This window comes from Lodderomyces elongisporus, chromosome 2 (assembly GCF_030384665.1).
Source record: "Lodderomyces elongisporus chromosome 2, complete sequence".
NCBI classification, from domain to species: domain Eukaryota; kingdom Fungi; phylum Ascomycota; class Pichiomycetes; order Serinales; family Debaryomycetaceae; genus Lodderomyces; species Lodderomyces elongisporus.
The window spans coordinates 2,750,725-2,770,854 of NC_083674.1; the positions used below are offsets into that span (position 1 = coordinate 2,750,725).

The 20,130-nt window shown below is 37.5% G+C and overlaps 8 protein-coding genes across 8 annotated transcripts; 5 read left to right on the forward strand and 3 right to left on the reverse strand. All coding sequences in view use genetic code 12, as the record gives it.

Annotated features, from left to right (window-relative positions):
• Positions 1-194: 194 nt before the first annotated feature.
• UTP8 (U3 snoRNP protein) lies at positions 195-2,405 on the forward strand (the record flags this gene model as incomplete). The annotated part of the gene is made up of 1 exon (XM_001527418.1): positions 195-2,405. The coding sequence occupies one exon, from the start codon at positions 195-197 to the stop codon at positions 2,403-2,405; it is 2,211 nt and encodes a 736-aa protein (XP_001527468.2).
• A 381-nt stretch (positions 2,406-2,786) lies between these two features.
• Positions 2,787-3,140, forward strand: MZM1 (Mitochondrial zinc maintenance protein 1, mitochondrial; the record flags this gene model as incomplete). The annotated part of the gene is made up of 1 exon (XM_001527419.1): positions 2,787-3,140. The coding sequence occupies one exon, from the start codon at positions 2,787-2,789 to the stop codon at positions 3,138-3,140; it is 354 nt and encodes a 117-aa protein (XP_001527469.1).
• A 484-nt stretch (positions 3,141-3,624) lies between these two features.
• Positions 3,625-4,323, forward strand: TPT1 (tRNA 2'-phosphotransferase; the record flags this gene model as incomplete). Its single annotated transcript, XM_001527420.1, has 1 exon — positions 3,625-4,323. One exon carries the CDS (start codon positions 3,625-3,627, stop codon positions 4,321-4,323), a length of 699 nt encoding a protein of 232 aa, XP_001527470.2.
• A 3,171-nt stretch (positions 4,324-7,494) lies between these two features.
• On the forward strand, positions 7,495-8,787 carry PVL30_002312 (uncharacterized protein; the record flags this gene model as incomplete). The annotated part of the gene is made up of 1 exon (XM_001527421.1): positions 7,495-8,787. The coding sequence occupies one exon, from the start codon at positions 7,495-7,497 to the stop codon at positions 8,785-8,787; it is 1,293 nt and encodes a 430-aa protein (XP_001527471.2).
• Positions 8,788-9,023: 236 nt separating this feature from the next.
• On the reverse strand, positions 9,024-9,863 carry PVL30_002313 (uncharacterized protein; the record flags this gene model as incomplete). Its single annotated transcript, XM_001527422.1, has 1 exon — positions 9,024-9,863. The coding sequence occupies one exon, from the start codon at positions 9,861-9,863 to the stop codon at positions 9,024-9,026; it is 840 nt and encodes a 279-aa protein (XP_001527472.2).
• A 315-nt stretch (positions 9,864-10,178) lies between these two features.
• DIA2 (DNA-binding SCF ubiquitin ligase subunit dia2) lies at positions 10,179-12,299 on the reverse strand (the record flags this gene model as incomplete). Its single annotated transcript, XM_001527423.1, has 1 exon — positions 10,179-12,299. One exon carries the CDS (start codon positions 12,297-12,299, stop codon positions 10,179-10,181), a length of 2,121 nt encoding a protein of 706 aa, XP_001527473.2.
• A 1,366-nt stretch (positions 12,300-13,665) lies between these two features.
• TGL5 (Lipase 5) lies at positions 13,666-16,566 on the reverse strand (the record flags this gene model as incomplete). The annotated part of the gene is made up of 1 exon (XM_001527425.1): positions 13,666-16,566. One exon carries the CDS (start codon positions 16,564-16,566, stop codon positions 13,666-13,668), a length of 2,901 nt encoding a protein of 966 aa, XP_001527475.2.
• Positions 16,567-17,538: 972 nt separating this feature from the next.
• Positions 17,539-20,097, forward strand: PVL30_002316 (uncharacterized protein; the record flags this gene model as incomplete). The annotated part of the gene is made up of 1 exon (XM_001527426.2): positions 17,539-20,097. One exon carries the CDS (start codon positions 17,539-17,541, stop codon positions 20,095-20,097), a length of 2,559 nt encoding a protein of 852 aa, XP_001527476.2.
• Between the last annotated feature and the right edge of the window lie 33 nt (positions 20,098-20,130).

Genomic DNA, 20,130 nt, shown 5'->3' on the forward strand with positions numbered 1-20,130 from the left:
AGTTTTATGTGTGCTTGTGCTTGTGTGCTTGCGTGCTTGTGTAGGTCTGTGCGGGTGTTTGAAAAAAAAAGCAGACATTTTACAATTATTCTTAATTTTTTGGCAACCTAAAGGAAGAAAAAGAAAAAGAAAAAGACATACACTAGAACTTTTTCAACACCAGCCCTTTTTAAACATCCCTATACGTACATTCCATGTCACTGCCGAGCTTCACAAACCAATTTCCTGTGGCAGTATTGCCAAGAGTCGGAGATGTGGATTTAAACGAGAGAGTGGCATTTCCTCCACTCACGTCACTTGCCTCATCGAGCGATGACTTGACTGTGGTTGACTTTGCCGTGTCCAAGTCAATGATTGCATCATACTTGATCAAGCCCAGTCCCAAACTCTTGTGGTCGTATGCATTACGACCCTCAGCTATTGTCGAAAGCATAGACGTGTTGGACCAAAACGCAGATGGCAAGAAATATTACCTTGTTGGTATTACAGAGAGAAGAAACTACCAGATCTTGTTAGTTGAAACTGATGTTGGAACCACTGCCGATGGTAACGTTAATATTACAACTTCTAAGGAATATACTTTGACAAAAACAGACGACCGAATATTGCTAGTGAAATTCTTGAGTTTGCAAAAAATCCTTGTCTCATATGCTAGTGGAACAGTGGAGATTATCAGTTTTGATAGTGAAAAAGACGAGGACGCATTACAAAGTAGTACCAAGATTGAATCAAAGAGAAGAGAACATGTTATTTACAGTACCATGGTGACTGATTTAGAAGGAACCTTGCTCTTGAAAGTATCAAAACCAACGAGTTCTAAAACGACATTGATTTATAAGCTAATATCCATTACTTTTGACACTACACAATCACTTGCTGAAGTACAAAATATTCAAAAAGAGTTTAAACTGGACTCTTGCTCTTTTGCATACAATGCAGGTATCTTGTACCAATATTACGACTCAAGAATCGAGGCAATTTCAATTGTGAATTTCACCAACACAAAACACACACTTGCTCTCGACTCAATTATTGAACCCAATTTTGCAGTTTCGTTAAAGGCTCCTGCTCCAGATAGAGTGTTGTTAGCCAATGGAGATAAATTGTACTTGATCAATGTCAAATATGGTGCATTATTATCCGAGTACAAATCTGTCTCGAGCTCATCCAACCCTGTTGCCGATATAGTCTCCATTTGCCAAGTCATTTCGGTCAAGGGTCAATCACAAAACACTTTGAATACAACAGCGTTTTATCTCAACTTAAAGAATAAGGATAAGAATTTGTACTTGAATGTTGTTGATGTTAATGTTGGCCAAAACAAATTGAGCGAATGCTTGGGTAAAGCTTTGACATTTGCAAGTGGTAAAAGCTTGCAAAATCCAAAAGATCTTTATGACGAAAATTCGTTGAAAACAACATCACATACTGATGCCAATGGACATTCCAAGAGCGAACTTGATGAAGTATATGACAGTTTGAAAGAGGCGCAAGAGCAAAAAGATATTGACCAATGGGAATCTATTCTCATTCCTTATTTGAAGAATAAAAAATCGTGGAAAGAAATTAAGCAAAAGCAAAAGCAAAAAAACCTTAAATCACGTAAAAAAGATCAAGTTTATCAATTCAAAGAGTTTGAAGTTGAGCATGACAGGATAGTCAATATTGAATTTGTTCAGTCCTTATTTGAACTCATCTTTGTGACTAGTCCATCTTTGCAGTTTAAAGATGCAGATTTTATTCCAGAATATACCTTGATGTATTTACTTACCAGTCCCATTTTCCCTTCGAGTTATGCACAAGGTTTGATTCCACTTTTTGAGCAAGTCAACAACAAGACCTTGATGAGACAAGCAATTATCACATGTTCAAATATCCCATTAAAGGATCTTGTGCAACAATTTGTAAAGGAATCTGATTTGGACGTGTTTACAGATTTGATTGATCGTATTGTTGTCAATTACTCTATTAGTGAGATTACTGCTGTTTTCAATGAAGTTGTCAAGTCGTATGATGGTGCAATTGATATCATTGGCCTCGTTAACAAATTGCTTGCTGTTAAGACATATAATAATTGGAATCTTATTGAGATCTTGATCAACATCAATGGTTTGTTCAACTGGACAGATGAGAATATCGAGAGAATGGAGAGCTTGGTTGATTCCAAGATTGAAGTATTGGATATTAATGCATATAATGTAACCTTGGTCGATCAAGTTGCATTGAAAAAGAATCAAATTGCCAATTCCAGCAAGAAACAAAAACAAAAAGAGAAACAGATTATGGATGTTGAGGCTATGGGTCTTTTGAAAATTACTGATCAGACAAACTTGGGTGGTAAGAAGGTTGAAAGTGTTGTTGATGCAAAGATCCCATTATACTCTGTTGAAGTATTGGAAGTATAGAGTTTTTGGTGTTATATACGTATGCTTTCTTTTGTTTCTTATGTAGTTTTCCTTTTTTTTTTTTCTTAAATTGTGGATATGGCAATATAAAAAGTTGAAAGTTAACAATTGTTATTAGCATGTAGTTTTGAGTGTTTGCAAAAATTGGATTTGGATAAAATACCCTTTTTTCAAGGAATTCGACCGCCGCACCGAGAGCGGACAAAGAGTAAGACAGAAAGAAAAAGAAAAAAAAACAGACAGTGAAATTCTTTATGTGTGTGTGTGTGTGAAAAAAAATGCACTTTCTAAACGTATTTCTGACTGAAGCTTCATCAAACATACCGTTTCATAAAGGGTTCATATATCTTAAACAGATCACTCCTTTTTTTCTATAAAAAAATGTCTGCAAAGTTAGCATATAGGAATGCGCTCAAGGCAATAAATATTGCATTCAAGAATGACCAGCCGATGCTTGGTGCTGCTAAACAGCAGATCAGGTCGGGGATAATGAGCAATGCCCAGTTGACAAAGCCAGAAGAAGTTGCTGAAGCTGTTAAGAAGTTAGACGAAGTGAGCAAATTCATTAGACATAACCTTGTACAGGGCAAGTTACAAGAAGATGGTCGATATTTCTTGGATTTCCATAAGGAGATTGAGTTGGGTGATAATGAGACAATCAAGAATTCCAAAGCTGAGATGGGTAGTTTAAGCGGAGCCAAGGGAAAGAGCATTAGAGTTGCCAAATGCAGTTAAGGAAGAGATGAAGATTTAAAAAAAAAAAGTGGTGACAGAGTCATACTATCTTTATTTTGTTGATGATTTGACATTTCTTGATGTAAGTAACATGAAAGATTAAGAGTAATTAAAAAAAAAATTGAAAAAGAAAAAGAATGAGAGATGATATAGATCATTAAAGTGTATATAGGTTTCTATTTTTCTACTTAATTTAATGTTATTTCACTATAGAAAAAAAAAGGATGTCATTATGGTGTTTGATAATTTGGTGATAATTCTGAAAAAGCATCAATTTTGTGTGTAGAAAAAAAAAGAGAGAGAGCATGAAAAGAAAGAGTGAATATTTGTGTATGGCTGTAGGAAGGTGTATGTTTATGCCCAAAGTTTTAAACATTTCTTTACGTCTACTATTTTCAAGCACTTTGAAGGATACAAAAAAGGAAAAAGTTAGCTTTTCACCAAAACTGCAAAAACAAAAAAAAGTAATTAAGAACGATATATTATGTCAACATCCATTTCAAAAACACCTTTACAGACAAAGACAACGTCAAGGAGAGATGTGTTAATATCTAAAGCGTTGTCATACCTTCTTCGACATGGTGCAGAGAAGGAGAATTTGGCCATTGACAATCTGGGCTATGTACCTATTGTCCAGATTTTGCAACACCAACGATTGAAAAGTTTCAAGACGACGAGGGAAGATATAGAGCGGATTGTTGCCGAGAATGATAAGCAGAGGTTTAGTATAAATGCGGAGGAGGATACGATATGTGCTAACCAGGGCCATTCTCTTTCTTCCGTTAGTGGGACATTAGATCTTTTGACTAAAGCACAATTGGCTGAGATGGCAATTTATCATGGCACATACAAGAAGAAACTACCATTGATTCTTGGGAGTGGTGGATTGAGCAGAATGAATAGGAACCATATACATTTTACATGCGAGCAATATCATACAATATCGGGGATCAGGAACTCTGCGAATTGCTTGATATATATTGATACGGACAAGTGTATTGATGAATATGGATTGCAGTTTTTCAAGAGTGCAAATAATGTGATATTGTGTGCTGGGAATGAGCACGGTGTTATCCCGGTGGATTGTTTTGCCAAAGTTGTTGACTTGAAGGGACAGCCAGTGAAGGTGGTGGTGGAAAGAGAAACTGGAAAAGAGGTTGCAAAAGATGCTAAATCGAGTTAAAAGTGGTGATCAATACTTGGATAGAAATCTACCTATAATAATGGTTTTAACGATTAAAAGGTTTCATGAGTTTAATATCTGTTGTTGTTCACTTATGCAGTTTACCATTTACATTTCTGGTTTAGCTACTTTAAGTGGGTAAACTCAAGGATACATTAATCAATATGAAACCAACATGTTCAATTATGAATGGAATTGTTAGATAAGCTGCTCAACCTTTTTTCTGAAACATTCTAATTAAGGTAGAAATGACAACCAATGTGAGGCAGTGGAGAACTTTTGAATCCAAGCAAGAAAGCTTCATGAAATTTCTTTGCTTTTCATTCTAGCTCGTCTTTTTCTTGTTCTTTTTCTTCCTTTTTTTTATTTTTTTTCTTTGTTTCGTTGTTTTAGTTTGTGGTTGAATCAGTACTAGACTTTGGGTACTACATTCTAGATTTCTAATTATCCTAGTTGAAACAAAGGACAAGCAATTGTCATGACATCTAGAAGTAATTGTGTTTCATTCCATTAAGCTTTGAAACCACAATTCAATCAAAGTATAAAAGCATTAAAGTATAAATTATAAAGTGGGGAGGAAAATTGTTTCACACTCGGAGTAAATAAATAATAATGAAATAAAAAAAAAAAAAGAAAGAGTAAAAGGAGGCTGACAATAAAGTTTTCAAAATTTGTACGTTTTAGTAAGATGTTTGTTCTGCATCTGTTATTTACCCGGCCTATTTTTTTTTGGTTCTAGTTTTTTATCCTCTCAATCCGTACTTAGTCCTGTGTTTGGTGATGTTTCCAATATTCAAAAGTTCTATTACTTTCTTTCTATTTTTTTAATATTTTATTTTATTATTTATTTTGTTCTTAAATTTGGACCCGTGTTAACCGAGATAGATGATGTATATTGAGGATGGTGATTCCCATATCTACCGAGACTAGATGTTGTTACCTTGTTGTTAGAAATTGTAAGGAAATATAGGCCGATGCAATTGAAGAGAGATGGTGGAAGGCAAACTGTTACAATTTTTCTTTGGATTTCAATTGTCGATTATTTGATATAAAATAAAGACTTGAGTATATGGTATTTATACAAAGAGTATGTGTGTAGAAAGAAGATAGATTGGCTATTGTTTTTTTGTGTGTGCTTAACCAATCTCCACCATTTAAACTAGATAGTACCAACTTTGTACTCTTAGATTGCGTTGTAAGCACAACCATATGGCTGTGGCTGTAGTAGTATTAGTGGTAGTAGTAGTAATGAAGGGGGGGTGGAGAAGGAGGAGGAAGTGGTGGTGAATGTATACTTGTTAGAGAATCTATTACGAAATGTGTGTAGAGAGATGATAGTCGGGAAGGAGTGGTGGCGGTTGTAGTGGCGATGGTTGGCAATAGAATCGAAATTAATACTAAAAACTAAAAACTAGAAACTAAAAAACTGGTGAATTTGCAGTAGCACAGTAGCCGAAAACAAAGACTATGAGTAGGAGGAAGAAAAATGAGAAAGAGAAGCGCGTCTAGAACCTCGAGAGTTCTTTTCTTTTTTTCTTTTTTTCTTTTTTGTTCCGTGGCGCTGCAGAGCCACGAATCTGTAGAGTTGGATCCCAAACAACAGCACATTGTGCATCACTCATTATTGGTAGAGGAAGGAAGGAGTTAAAGATGTCACGGATTTTTTTCTCTTTTTTTCTTCTGATACTCAGTTATGCTAGTCCAAGCTAGTCCAGATAGTCTACTTGCGGTAAGCATGGAGAGGGTCAAAAAAAATATATATACATAGTGTATTTAAAAAATTCAAAATCAATAAATGTAATCATATAATTATGGTCACGATTGTATTGATACTTGTAATTCGAGATGAAAGTGTAATTTTTGTACCAGCTAGATCCGCTTGCATATTAAGAATACAAATGTATATATATATATATATGTACAGAGACATTCAAAGTAAACAATACAATAGTGTCATAACCTCTATTTGTCTCTAATATTTGTAGGAAGATAACGTTTTTCAAAAACAGAATAAAGCAAAGAATCAAGAAGTGGATAGAGATTTGCACCTTTTTTTTCTGAATATTAAGAAGTAAAAAAACCAGAGCATGTTTTACATTTTATCTACTAACTACTTTCGTTTGAGTATATATACTTGTAGATGAGTTGTTGTTGAATTACAAACTTGTTTCTCCGAAACATTGCTTATAAGTTGTTCTTAAAAAGACTTATCTGATACAGACGGCAATGGGTGGCAGTACGGATAATTTTACATAATCGGATATACCGCAGACAAATCTATTTTTTTTTTTCCTATTTTTTTTGCTTTTTTGGTTCCTTCGTTTGAGTTTACACCGAGCAGTTCTAGAACTTATGGCCATGGGAGCCTGTAAGTGCACCTGCGCCCGCAGTAACAATATTAAATCTCCCTTCCCTTCCCCTCTCCACTCCACTTCATTAAAGAAAAAAAAAAAAGAAACTAAAAAAAAAAGACTAGGAAAATGCTGAGCGAATCTAGAGCCTACAGATGCTCGTCGCTTGTCGCCTGGTGACATGCAGTCCGTGGCCAGATCTGGACTTTTTTGATTTTAAAATTTGTGCTAGAGAATTGTCGGTAGCCTGTTGAATGTCGCCTTGCTCCAGGTTTTTTTCTTTACCGTTGTGCAAACTTAACCAACATTGCTGCGATTTACACCGAATGGCCCTTTACAACCAAAATTCAATTGTACTTCGTTCGTTCGTTCGTTCTTTTTCTTTCTTTCTTTTTTATTTATTTTCTATATTACAATTTCTATTCTTTCAATTACCTGGTATGCATATCCCACCCATTTCCTTCATGTCATATTACCTATGTTCAATTCTACTTAAAATGTATATTTGTATATATGTGTGTATATATATATAGTGTAGCAGAGCCCACTTCGTCTACTTGCGTTGCAAACGCATAATCAGGTGTAACAACTGCAACCAAATCGATTTATAGATTTAGGATCGGTCTCAGAATTAGTCTCAAGAACTAGAACTAAAGGTACAACCACTTGAGCGGATTATAAATATACAAAGCTCAGTCACCTTTTTCATTTGGATTTTGGAAAAAACCTTTTTTATGATTTGGCACAATTTTCTTCATTTAGTGCCAATATAGAGATCCATAACAGTATCATCACTACTATATATATATATATATATACCATGCAAATGTTGGTAGAACATCGTATGCCTAACGATATCAATATTGTGCTGCCAGTATCACCAGCAACTGCAACAACCGCATCACCTACAACATCAACATCAACTGCAACTGCAACTGCTACAGCAACGGCGACTGTAAATGCAAATGCTACTACCATCACAAGTATGAGTTCTAGTAATAGTCCCACAAACTCTACATTCAAATCCACTACTAAAAGGAAAAGATCAGAATCATTGACCATTTCGTCGTTTGATCACTTTTTGAGCGCATCGGCCCCTGTTCCTGTCACAAGCAGCTTTACAAACCGAGGCCCACTATTGCAACTTCCATCTGCATTGGAAACAAATGTGCTGCGGCAAGCCTTGGCAGCTGGTGCAACAACTGGCACAAGTGACACATGTAGTACAACTACCACAAATGCAAATGCAAATGCAACAATCAGAGCATCTACTAAACCAAGAGCATCGCCATCCCCTCCACCTTCGGGTTTATCTACTAATGATTCAAAAGCAATAAGTGTGCCACGGCGTAGAATGGAAAACAAGACAAGATCACCAGGAAGATTACTGCCTTCATCAACAGCAAGTAGTACAGCAGCACTTGAAAACAAAATCTGCCAATGGTATTGTTGCTCCTGTGGACAATCATATGGCTCAGTGTTGTACAAGGATAATAACACAAACTTGCAACGCTCCAACAGCTTGAATGAAGAATGCACTGAGTCATCTATTAACTCAACCGTTGCTAACAATACTAGTCAAAATTTAAACACGGCAGCAAATACAACAACTTCCAACTTGGGTTCAAGCAACTCCAGTGCTGCTGCTGCTGCTACTTCTTCTTCCTCCTCCTCCTCAAACTATGTCTTTGACAATCTCAGATATTATAGCCTGGTTGTCTTTCAAGACCATAAGCACGTGATTATGAATTCACCGAAATTGCAAAAAGCTGAAGGCTACTTTGATCACCGTAGTACACAATCCCAAATCTCATACAACTCTGCAGCAATCAGAAATGCCGATGGAAATGTACAGACAAACTCTACAACACCGTGCACTTCACATACCAATCTCACTCATTTGGACACTACATGTCCCGAAAGCCCCACAATAAAACCACACACACCGATATTGCTGCCACTCCATCTCGATCTAAACAATAGCAGCACAGGTTTAATTGAGTACCAAGATAGAGTCATTTTGAACACACCATCCCGCTTCACGTGCCATCGCTGCGACCACATGATGTGTCCATACTGCTTGAAATTGAGATTCAAAGACCTTGACATTTAACCAAAGAACCCTCTCTCTCTTTACCCCCCCACCCAAATATTGTATAGACTTTACTATATGCAATAGACTCTTTTCCACTTTTTTGCTGGCGAAATCGAAGGAGTCTGTTGCATTTTGAAATTTTTTTTAGTTTCTAGTTTCTAGTTTCAAAATTTTGCATTATTCTTATTATTAATGTTTCTTTTTATTCTTTTCTCTTTCTTTTTTTTTTGAAAAAAAACCACTGGTGATTTAATCTACTTTCTATTTATTGATTTTCTATTTAGCCATTTCGCCTTGTTTTTAACAATCTTGCTCTCTGCCTTCGGTACTACTTTACGTGCTAACCCAAACGTCTGTGTTTGGACATAAACAGGACCCTTTTTCACACTAATACGTTTTCTATTCTTTAACTCCTTCAACTTCTGCTCAAGTTTTCTTTTCCTTTGCATAGAAGATTCAAGCTCTGCCCCATCGAGGTCTTGATCCTCATCTTCAAGTCGAATATGTCTATTTGGCTTTGTCGGTACCACTGGAGTACTCTGCTTGATAAACAGTTCGATATCTTCTGGTAAGAACTCGGGCAATTCCTGATTCTTTGCATCACCCAAAGACTTTTCACTATTCTTTCTCTTTTGTTGTTTTTGTAATTTATTTCGCTCATCAATAACCCTCCTTCGCTCTTTTTCGGCCTTTTGTAATGCTAGTTGACGTTGTTTTTCCTCCTCTTGTCTACGCACAGCCTGTTGCTTAGCTGTGCTCGTAGATTCTTCCTCTGGTGCATCATCAGAATCAGAACCGGAATCATCAGAGTCGCTATCCTCTTCATCTTCTTCTTTTCCCTCTTTTTCTTCTTGTACTGAAGTTGCAGTCTCCAGACTAGATTTGGTAGCTAAATCATCTACTAGATCGTCGTCAGTAAACACTTTTTTCTTTGGCTTAATGGGCAATGTTTGTTGTGCAGTTTTAGATTCACCGTCATCATCATCATCATCATTGCCTAGAATATTTTCAGGTGAAACATCTTCAGGATTCAGCAATGCTGCCTTTTCTGGTGATTTCTGATGACTATGAACTTGACTCCTTGTTAATGCCATCTTTTTTTCAATATTGTCTTTGCCTGTAGTTTCTTATTTCAGGTCCTGTTGTAGTTGTAGTTGTTTTTGTTTTAATTGCTTGATGGAGAAATAGTGTATCAACTACTCATCGTATTCTCAAATTCTGTTTCGAATTTTTGCGTCACTGGCAGGGGGGAGAGAGAGAGGGAGAAAAAGTAAAAAAAAAAAAAAAACCCAATGAAAAAAGAAGACCTAAACTTTTTTTTTTTTTTGCTTTCGCGACATTGTTTATAAAATGGTTGCAAAAGTAGAGAGATTTACAAATCGATTGATGAAGATTCGTCGTACGCTACTTTATTGAACCCAGCTATTTACTCCATACATCGACCACCGTAATCTTTGGGGATCGCATAAACAGTGCTTGGCAAACAATTTTCTTTTCACATACTCTAAAGTGTCCTTCTGAATCAGCATTCCATGCACCACCAACGTCTCCAATGGTTCAAGAAGTCTTTTTTCCAACACACCCAAGAACCGCAACAAATCCATCCCATCAAAAGCATTGAAACTGAGATCCAAGTTTCGTAAACAAAGATTGGACTGTGAAATAGATTTGGTCAAATGAAGCATCGCCATTGCATCAATATTCATATCGCTTAGACAAAGTGTCGTAAGCAAAGGGCAATATTGGGTAATTTTCCCAAGCTCAAGTTTCCTTTGAGAATGCATTTCAAACGAGTAATAGTTGGCATTGCCCAAGTTGAGCGAGGCAAGAGTCTTGCCACAAACTTTGAGCAACTTGTACAACCCTTTAGTAGATAGGCAATTACCGTACAAGTCCAATGTCTCCAAATGCTTGAATTGGGTAAGGTACGTTTCTGAAATTTGCTGAAGTGAAATGGAAGATGAGATGCGGCTCTCACGAAATGTAAAGTGTTTGAGCTTGAATGAGGGTTTATAGTTTAAAAACATTTGCAATAGTGTTAATAAGTCAAGACCATCGTTGTTTTCAAGATACATGGATTTTAAACAGTTTAATTGCGATACAAAGTATCCAAATTGAGGCAAATGATTAGCAAATTGGAATGAAACCAATGTTAATTCTTCCAAATTCGGGAAACTGTGATCTAGTAAAACTGGGAATGGACTATATGTCTGTGCTGTGATGGCAACACCTTCGTTTCGTAACAACTTTGAATGATTAATTAAACACAACTTCTTTAACGTGTATTGCGTTTGCACTGGAGTTTCTTTTAAAATCTTGAATCTTTTATCTGTAATGGGTACAAGATTCATTGAACTGTTTTCAGGTTTTAAAATTGTAATCTCAAGTTCTTCCAACTTCGCAAAGAGCTTGAGCAAGACGTGCGGATATTTCATACTACAATTGATACCCAACCGGACTTTCTTTAGTTGCTGGAAATTGTTGAGTCGCCAGCTATGTTTTGACAAAATTGCATAAAGCAACTGGAGATTTAATGACGAGTCGGCAATATCCAATGAGTATATTGGAAAGTGTGGCTCTGTGACCAATGTGCTCAACACATGTGCGAGTTTCTGTTTAGCAACATGGTTGATCTTGACGTGTTTAATTTGCTTTGAAGTTGAGTGCGATGCACTTTGTTTCATAAACCTGACCCCTAATCGAAACTCCTCTAAAGTTATTAGCATTTTGCAATTAAATGTAAACAACCATGGAAAGGATGTGAGAGCTTTGTACCATGACTTGCTTACTAGTAAGCATCGCAAGAGTTGTGCATCACTGACGTGGGTGAATATTTGAGCCACTACTTCAGACGGAAGGATACGTATAGGATCTAAGCAGATTCTGAGTCGTTTTACATTTGCTGGTGATGGTGAATCCTGAGATCTCTTTGAAATAACTGAACTTGATCTTGATGTTGAACGTGATGACAAACTAGATGTTGAGCGTGATAACAAAGTTGATGCTGAGGTAAAGCTTGACGACGATTGCGATAATGTTCTCGAGTTTGATGATGATTGCGATAATGTCCTCGAGCTCGATGACTTCAAAACATTCAGTTTTTTTGACTGCTGCTTCAACTCCAGATTTAAAAACCTATACTGCTGTTTTAAACTAGCAAACAATTTTTCATTTACTTCGACTCTTGCCTCTTTACTCAATTTATCAATCACATAGAGCCCCTCTTGGTACAATTTGTATGCTTCAAATTTCTTATTTTGCAAGGTGAGCAATTTACCAGCTCGAAGATACCCTTTGCAATTAGCCGGCTCTTTCTCTATAATCAGCCTTGCATCTCTCAAAGCAAGGTCATGCTGGCCCAATTTTTCGTAAACTGCTGCCCGTTGATCAAGTAATGTTGAAAGTGGTGGTAAATCCAGAAAATGTGCTTGTTTCAGTTTGTATATCAACTGGTTAAATATGGAAAGTGCTTTGATATAGTCACCAGTCTTGAAGCACGTTACAGCAGTTCTATGATCTCCATTGGTCATCAACGAGGAAGAATAATATACGAAAAAGTTGTAGCGGGTCTCTTTTTTTTTCGGCGAAAGGATAATAAGGTTTTGTTATAATTTTCAGCTTGGGTTTTTACTCATTTAGAAAAAAAAAGGAAGTATGGCTATTGTGTACTGTGGAACTGGGAAAAGGTCTCTACACCTTTTTTGAAGATGGTAAATAGTGCTACGCACATACAATCTTATGGACGCGTTTACTAAAACTTACACGCTTTACTCTGCGCTTCCATTCAAGTCGTCTAATATACCCTCAACTACCCTTAACTACCCTTAACTCCCCTGTGCCGTTTTCGTTCTTTTTGCCCTTTACTCTCAATAATTAAATGACGATAACGCTTTTACAATGTTTGGAGCTACTAGCAATAACTATTGCCATTGGTATTGCAACATTTGGCGCTAGTCTTTTACCTGTGAAATACTCATCGGCACTCTCGCAATCAAAGCTCACTTACCTTACATATTTCAGCTCGGGGGTGCTTTTGGGAACATCATTTTTGATTATACTACCAGAAGGCATTGAGGTTCTAGCAGATGCTGATTCTGAGACAAATACTACGAGTATTGGATATCCTATGCTTATTGGATACGTCTTGATGTACATTATTGAAAAATTCACATCTGAAATAATACCATCAGCCCCAACTGAATCTAGGATAAACGAAGCTAGTGGCGATAGCGGCCATATCGGTTTTGTTAAGGATGCTTCTGGGTATTTGTCTGTTATCAAGTCATCAATTACACTTGGCTTGGTAGTTCATGGATCTGTTGATGGGATCTCTTTGGGTTCTGCGTTTCTAAACTCTCGCAGTAGTTTTCGAGCTACAATAGTATTCGCAATCATTATACACCGTTTACCTACGGCCATTAGCCTTGGTGCGATATTGAGTAAAGAAGGGTGGGCTAATAAGGTGATATATATGCATACTTCCCTTTTTGCGTTGCTGACGCCTGTTTTTGCCTGGATCACCGTAATTGTTGTCTCTTTGCTTCATATTGATTTGTTGTACACTACAGCAATTTTGCTTTTATTCTCAGCTGGTACATTCTTTTACGTGGTGACACATGTCATGAATGAATTTGACTACAATTCTAGTGGAGATGAAATAAATGAGTGGGCAGAGGTGCCAGGATCGAGTTCAAGCAATTCAACTATACTAAATCAAAGTGATAACATGAACATAATTTTCCGACTACTAGGTCTTCTCGTGCCAGTTGTCATTAGTTTCATCAGAGAATAACTTATATAATCAATTAAAATACAATATATATTTATGTAATTATATATATATATATATATATATATATATATATACGCAAAATACTTTTAGGCATCGAACTTAATTCATACTCCATAGTATGAACCTATCTCGTCAACAAGACTTTCCGTTCCTCTTTCCATTAGCACTGGTGCAGGTGGCATCGTTGGCGCTGTTGGCACCGCTGGAGCAGAGCTTATATGTCGCACTATGTTATCTTCGCTACTTCCATTAGTGATTGGTGTGACTTTCAAGTCGTCATTTTCATCCTCACTATTCTCGCTTCTTTCACTCTTTCTACTCCTACCCTCACTAATGACGCCTGATTGAGTTAAACTTTCCTCATCACCTCTTTTATAACTGTCACTATCATCGTCTTCATCATCATCATCTTCTTCCTCTTCTTCTTCTTCTTCTTCTTCTTCCTCCTCCCCCTCCTCTTCTTCTTCTTCGTCACCAGCATCATCATTTCCAGACTCGTCGCTGCATTGCAACAATGCTTCGTCATCACTGTCTTCGCTCAAATTGATTCGCGTTTGTTTATACCCATTACCATTCTTCTTTGCAATATTCCTTCGCTCTTTTTCCAACCTCTTCATAAGATCTTGACTGCTATTCTCTTTATCCTTGAGTCTGTTTAAGCCAATGTACGAATTCTTTAACGAACGCGACCTCGATGGAAGATTGGCCTTCTCGTAGCTATCTTCAAAACCTTTATCCCTCTCATTATTTCGAGGGGTCGATATATTCGACTCAGACCTATTTCTATTGTTTGCAAAGTTGCTCGAGCTTTTTGTCTTACGGATCCTTTGCCTGATGCTAAATTGGTGAGGTATAAGTGCAGTTTCACCAGATTCGCTACTCTTAAGTCCAATCTCTCCTTCTCCGCCTGTCTCGCCACCAGTTTCGTCTGAAGCTAAAGCAGAATCACCAGGGAAATAATCACGAGCCAATTGTGTAAGAGCAGTCGACGAACTACCCTTTTTGTGAAAAATGTGGCCGCTACTTCCTTCAAATGCTGTTGATCTAGCCTTTATTCGTCTTTGCGACAAGTTCCCGGTATTGTTTCTCAATATGGGTCGCCTTTGTGGCTTTATTGGAGTACTTGGTGCAGTAGCCAGTGCATCAGCAACTAATACCGGTGATGTACTAAATGTTAGAGTAGCATGCACTGGTTTGTAGTACAGTTGACTGCGCTTCATCTCGCCCTCCAGTCCTTTAATTCTATTATTCGCAGAAGTTATAATCCTTCCACGAAGTATACTGATTGCCTTATCGAGACCAAACTCGATACTACAGTGATTGTGTATTATGGAAATTTTGGGCCATGCAGCCTTGGCACCGCGGCAGATGAAATCGAGCAAGAAATCGGGTTTGGGGTTTTCAAAAATCTTGGCAAAATCAGAAACTTTAAAGTCGGGTAGGATCGTGATGTCACCTGAATAGTTTTGGGATAATATCGAAATGAGCTTATTAGAAAGGTTCTTTTGGATATCGAGCTCTGTCAATAACTGCAAATAGTGGATAGCCTCACAAGATACAAAATCGTAAGCATTATTAAGGAGATGCTTTAGCTTATAGCTCAAGTCGTTTTCCACATCTCCACCAATATTGCTCACGGAAACTTTCATAATTGGTACAACGTGAGGGTTGACCTGGACAGCAATGATATGGTCAACATTGAACATCTCCAGCAATCTCGTGATGGGTAAATCATTTTCAACTGAACCATCCATATACTTCATCAGCTCGTCATTGTTCCACTCGTGTATCTCGTTTGTCTTTACGTTTTTCTCATAAACTGAACTTGAGGGAAACACTCCAGGCACTGAGCAACTGGCACACACAGCAGACCAAATCAAACAATTGGGAGCTGTCAAATGATTAAGGAGACGTGTTTGCTCGTGGATCGAAGCTGGCGAAACAGTAATGTTCAAGATTTTCCCTGTTCGATTGTATGCCTCTCTAAACGTCAAATCTCCCAAGAAGCCCATCATAGTTTCTTGTAGTCCATCGATATCAAAGATTGTACCATACTTGATCAAGTGGCCCAAAAAGACCAACACTTTACGGAATTTGCCCTGAACTTTTGTTGGATCATAGTCTGTAATGTCAAAAATGTTGAATCTCCGCCTAGCAATAGTCTGCAACAACTCCACCGTTTCATCGTTTGTATGAGAGCACAATATACTCGCCATAATAGATCCCGCAGAAGAACCGCTTATGATCCTGGGCAACAAATTAGCTTCAAATAGCGTTGCAAGGACTCCAATATGAAAGACACCAAAAGTACTGCCTCCAGATAACACCAATGCTGTTCTACCAATGTTTTTTCTCGTCTGGATGAGCATACCTAGTAAATACCTGTCATCCAACTGAGACCCGCCATCCTCAACAAGATAGTTTAGTGCTAGTTGGCATTCTTGCAAGTACTCCTCAATGAGTTTCTTGGTACCGACATACGAATGACGGTACAAATCTGCATCGCCTATATTGCCCAAGTTTCTTATCCAGCTTGTTCGCACGTAATACAATAGAAATTTAAAGTCGTTTCTTAATCGCGCTTGCCTCATCATGTTCAAGTGTTTGTAAATCAAGTCGTAGTCGTAAATGTCGGATTTTGGATCCGATTTCCAAGCATTGTTTCCTAGTAATTCGTCTAATTTCAAAGACGTTTCGTACCAATCTCGATAATTTGTTGTTGTTTTCTGAAATTCCAAAAGATCATTGATCAATTTTGTTCGTTCATCGACGTCAGGTACAAATCTTCCAATAATGGGCAATGTTCTTAAGTTGAACCATGATTGGACCTTGTCCTTTTCTTCCTCGGTTCTCAACATGTATTTATTATTTACCGGATGTATTTCTTTATATTGATTGAATAGGAGGTTTATAACCTCATCGTTTGATGGCGTTGATGATGGAGTTGGGGTTGGCAAAGGGGTCGGGGTCGGAGACGCCGAAGTAACAGCCACTTCGTCACTCATAATAATGTATAATGAAGAATAGATTAAATAATGATTGTTGTTGTGGTGGTGGTTGTGGTAACTAAACGTTCATCTGTCATGTTATATATAGTACACTATGCACGTTTGAAATTTAGATAAAAGATTTATATTTATATTTATATTTGTATTTATAAATATATTTACTTATAAATATATTTATTGCTGGTTGCAACTAAAAAGTGGAGAACACATGACAGAACAAGAAGCAGTGACAGAAAACGAAAAAGGAGGAAAGAACAAAAAAAAATGAATGTGACATTTTTTTATCTTCACGTGACTGGAAGCTTTTCATTCTTGGCCAAATTTTTTGTTTATACTTTTTTATTATTTTCATTTTTTTTATTTCTCTTGTTTTGGTTCTTCAAACTTTTGTGCTACAAAACTAGATTCTAGTTCTCAAAACGCAAGAAGAGAGAGAGGGAGAAAGAAGAAGAGATGGCTTTTTTTTGATCTTTTTGGAAAAGACTTTTGAAGCGAAGTTAGTTCCTGTAAAGTTGATGAGAAGGTTGTACATCTCCTTTTGTGAACACCCTCTTTTTCGTACGCCTTTCTTTCTCCCTTTTATTCTTTTATTCTTTTTTTCTTTTTCTCCTCTTTTTTCTATTCTTTTGTTTTTTTTAGTTTATTTTTGCCTGCACACGTTGTGAAAGTGTGATTTTATCAGTTTTGACTTTGACTTTAACATCAACATTGTTTCCTGTCAAGAGTGGTTGTGCTGGGGCACAGTTTTGCAATTTTGTTTCCAGATATTCAACCAGGACGGAGAGAAAGATACCGAATTTGCAGCCTACACCAAAGAAGTGGCTCATTGATTTAAGCAACCTCCTGAAGAAGAAGAACAAGAAAAACAAGAACAAGAACAACACCAACAATAATCAGAACGAAAGGCGAGTAAGGCTTCCGAAAAAGACAATCAAACTGATTCAAGAACAATCGTTAATTAGCACATCGATGAAATTCACTACAGTAAATCATATTACTCACGACACGGCGCGACCGACTGTTAATTTGACCACCCGTGGAGGCAAGAGATACTTGATTGGGAAAGTTCCAGAGGGCACACAACGTATCATCAATGCCGTTGGAGCAGATGTCAAGTACCCAAAGCTAGATGCCATTTGCATCACTGGTGCAGTGACAAGCTGGCTGGATATCGGTGGTCTTCCTGGACTATTTCTTACAATTTGCGATGCCGTGCAGAAAGGTGTGAAACTAGTTGGGAATGGCGCATTGTTGTCGTACATCATCACTACATGGAGACTATTTGTGTTTCGTCATGGTATTGACTTGGATATCATAAATGCCAATACTGATAATCAGCAACAAGTGATTCTCGAAAACGATGAGGTTAAGATACTGTCTATACTTATTTCACCTCAAGGATTTGAGGCTGATTCCGATACTCCCAAACTGAGCGTCTACAATGCTATTCAAAAACTTGCTTCATTTATGTTCCCCAAAGATACAAGTGCGGTTAATAGCCGTGATCCCGAATCTTACAAGTCGGACCCTACACAAAGAGATCTTCACACACATGTCGATTTGCCCAATGTCCAAACGTTGGTTCCATTCCAAAAAGCAATCTCTTACTGTTTTGACTTTGCTCCAGTTCGAGGTACTTTTGATGCCAAAAAGGCGATTGCATTAGGATTGAAGCCTGGTCCTATATTTAGAGACTTGACGGACGGGAAAAGTGTTGTTGCTGCAAATGGTGACGTGATAAAACCAGAACAAGTTATGGGCCCAGCAAAAGTATTTCCCAAAGTTTTGTTTATCGATATTCCAAGTAAGGAATATTATGAGAATACGATTACCAGCACAAAGTGGTTTGAATACGAAAACTTGGGTTTAGTATACCATTTCCTCGGCGATGATATTCCATTTGATATGGACAAGTATAAATCTGAATTTATTGACAAGTTCCCACCAACCACAAGACATTATATCAGCCATAGACTGATTGCAAACAATGTCATTGTTAATGATAGATTTGCCACTCTTCATATTAGGGCAAAAGCATTTATGAATGAAAACTTTAATTTGATGGATCTGCAAAAGTTTGAAAAAGAGTGGTTTAGTGGTGTTGGTGGTGGTGGTGGTGGTGATGATAGAGTGCAAAGGCTTCACGCGCTTCAGGAAGTTATGCTCATTGAAAATAGTGTCAAGCAAGAGAATGCATATGCATCGAAGTCATCAAACGAAAGTTTGTTTCCAGAGGCAGTTATTGGTTTGGAAGGGAAAAATGATTTAGAATTCAAGACTTTGCAAGATACAAAGTTCAATTTGCACCCACAACAGGCAGAAAATGTGTCACTTAAGGAATCGGTGCATATATGCACTCTTGGTACAGGCTCGGCATTGCCCACTATATACAGAAATGTTTTATCGAACCTTTTACGAATTCCATACCAAAATGAGGCTGGAGAGATTTCATATACTTCGATTTTCCTCGACTCTGGAGAGAATACTTTGGGAAGTTTGTTGCGAAACTTTGGCCATGACTCATGTCATGATTTAAATGTCATATTCAAGGAGCTCCGTCTTCTCCACTTGTCTCATTTACATGCTGACCACCACCTTGGTACTATTTCCCTCATTAATTACTGGTTTGAGGTCAATGCTTCTGGAACATTGTATTTAATCATCCCATGGCAATTTATGACATTTATTAAGGACTGGTACAATTTGGAAGGGCAGTATCATTCTAATTTTGATATTTCAAGATTAAAGATGTTTAGTTGTGAAGATTTCATCCAAGGCAAAAGACACGCTGAATATGAGAGATTGAGTCTTGCAGATTTTGAACAAAAACTTGCAATTAGAGAAGAGGCGGGAATGGATGTTGCGTCAAAGTTTATTGCTGAGAGGAAGATGTTGAAACCGGTTGACAAAACTGCAATTCAGGAAATGTACGATGCATGTAAGTTGGAATCTGTTGCAATGGTGCGTGCTATCCACTGTCCATGGGCTTACTCGTCGACCTTCAAGTTTTCTCTTGATGCTATGAATAATGAAACATTCACTGTTTCTTTCTCGGGAGATACTAGACCAAACCCCGAGTTTGCAAAAGTTGGTAGAAATTCCGACTTGTTGATCCATGAGGCGTCATTGGACAATGAATTGTTGGAGGAAGCCATTGCAAAGAAACATTCCACGGCCATTGAAGCGATTGCTGTGTCTAAATTGATGAATTGCAATAACTTGATTCTTACGCATTTCAGTTCTAGATGTGGAATGGGAAGCAACTGTGGACCAGCACATACTTTGGAGAAGGAGCTGCGAGATGTGCATAAACAGATTATAGAAAAGAAGCAGCCCAGCATTTTTGAGAGAATAAGGAGATTGGATGGAAAATATGATCTTGAGCAAATCAATATTTGCTATGCCTACGACTTGATGAATTTGAGATTGGGTGAAATTCTGGAAAAGAAAAGTATTTGGCCATCTTTGGTTGATAAGTTTGAGTCGAATGAAAAAAAGAGGAAATGGGGCGAGGAAGAGTCAAGCTGAAAGCACCTTGATGTGGAATTAACATAACAAATA